We start from the raw sequence: 2,037 nt of genomic DNA on the forward strand, positions 1-2,037 counted from the left end.
GTATTTTTGGCTATTGCTACAAATATACCCCAGCGACTTAACACTGCTTTTGTGCTCCAGGGTCACAAATATTCAAGCATAAAACATTTGAATGGATGTTTTTTTTTTTTTTAGGCAAATTAACTTCCTGCTTGACTGGAAGTGATTCTGTGGTTTGCAAACTGACCAGAAACTGCAGATCTTGAATCAGCAGGTTTGTGCATCTCTACTTACTCATGGTTTCTCCGTCTGTTTAGATAAACAGTAAAAAGAAGGAATCGGCATGGGAGTTCACCAAGAGTCTGTACGACGCCTGGTCCGGGTGGCTGGTGGTCACGCTAACAGGACTAGCATCAGGTACACATACACACACACACACACACACTCTCTTACCGTTTCTCTCTAGCAGCTGTTCTTTCACTCACTTTCACACATTGAGCCACCCACTATAGTTTCTCTCTCTCTCTCGCTCTCTCTCTCTCTCTCTCTCTCTCTCACTCACACACACACACACACACACGCACTGCATGAATGGAAACTGTTGTGAGGTCATCAGATACTAGCGTAAAGGACACTGTAACTCAGAATATTAATTATTGAAAATACTCATTGAATACAGATGAGCTGAGTGAAGCTAGTCTGCAGTATAGAGAATTGCAGAAGAGTTATGTTAATTTGGTTTAAAATATTTCTTTCTAAATTCAGTCCCCAGATGATCTTTCAAATGACTCATAACCAGTCTGTTAACCGACTGCAGCTGTCAAACTAGTTCAGATAGAGCAGTGGTTCTCAATGCAGGTCCTGAGGACGCACTGCTCTGCACAGTTTATCTGTTTATCACTCAGTTCAGTTCATGGAGCAGGACTCAACGCTGAGGGTTTTTTCTACTGGACCGATCAGGCCAGTGGTTCAATTTTCTTACTTGCCCTGCCAACATTTTCACTGGCCCTGCCACAAAAAATAAAATAGTTGTTGCTATCATTGCTTTTGATCCTGTTCTCTTGTATTCTAATAAATAAGCTTATATGACACCAACATTTTAGATACCAGTTAAATTTTACAGTTCTCAATTCCAATTTCGTTATCACAGCACTAACAAATATAAAGTTCAAACATTATTAAAGACTGGTGAAGTCAGTAAATACGAACAAATTACAAGCAATAGCCCAATAAATAAACAGAATAAAAATACAAATTAAACAATGCTTTAGGTTTTTAGGTGTTCAAGTACAGAAATTGAATAATCAAATGTACAACAACGTTGCATTTTCTTCACTGTATAAATTAGATGTAGATTAATACTTGTTAAAGCTACAAAAGTTATTCAGCTAATAAGCAGTGAGTGATTATTTTTTCTTTCTTTTTAGTTTTTTTTGGATTAACATTAAGGACACTGACAGCAGTTGTCATTGCATCCGTTTTAACATAAATTACCTTTAAAAACTTAAGTCTTTTTATTGTTTTTGAAAGATGTCTCTTCTGCTCACCAAGGCTGCATTTATTTGATCAAAAATACAGTAAAAACGGTAATAATGTGAAATATTATTATAGTTTAAAATAACTGTTTTCTTTTGTAATATATGTTAAAATTTTATTTATTCCTGTTATCAAAGCTGAATTTTCAGCATCATTACTCCAGTCTTCAGTGTCACATGATCTTCAGAAATCATTCTAATATGCTGATTTGCTGCTCAAAGAAACATTTCTGATTATTATCAATGTTTAAAACAGTTGTGCTGCTTCATATTTTTGTGGAGACCTTGATACATTTTTGGTAATTTTGTCGTTAATGTCACTTTTGGTCAGTTGAATGCATCCGTGTTGAATAAAAGTATTTATTTGTAGCATTAAAATTAAATTGATTTTTAATGTAGCATTAAAATTAAAAGCCTACAAATTAGATGCAGGTGTTTCATCAAACTGTCTTTTAGTTTTAGAAAATAATAGGTTGTAAAATGCACCTGCAGGAAATAAAATGTTCCTCCACAAACCTCAATATCGTGGTCACTTAACCCAAAAACACAGACAGACAGACAGACACACACACACTCACACACA

The 2,037-nt window shown here is 35.2% G+C and overlaps 1 protein-coding gene across 4 annotated transcripts in view; it reads left to right on the forward strand.

Annotated features, from left to right (window-relative positions):
* Positions 1-2,037, forward strand: part of clcn3 (chloride channel 3) — a 46,809-nt gene that overhangs the window by 9,550 nt on the left and 35,222 nt on the right. For all 4 annotated transcript variants that reach the window (XM_016497218.1, XM_016497219.1, XM_016497217.1 and 1 more), the window contains exon 3: positions 237-336. In XM_016497218.1, coding sequence (XP_016352704.1) covers positions 237-336 — 100 coding nt within the window. The remainder of the gene's footprint in view (positions 1-236; positions 337-2,037) is intronic.

Source organism: Sinocyclocheilus anshuiensis, unplaced genomic scaffold, assembly GCF_001515605.1.
Source record: "Sinocyclocheilus anshuiensis isolate Anshui unplaced genomic scaffold, SAMN03320099.WGS_v1.1 scaffold1091, whole genome shotgun sequence".
NCBI classification, from domain to species: Eukaryota; Metazoa; Chordata; class Actinopteri; order Cypriniformes; family Cyprinidae; genus Sinocyclocheilus; species Sinocyclocheilus anshuiensis.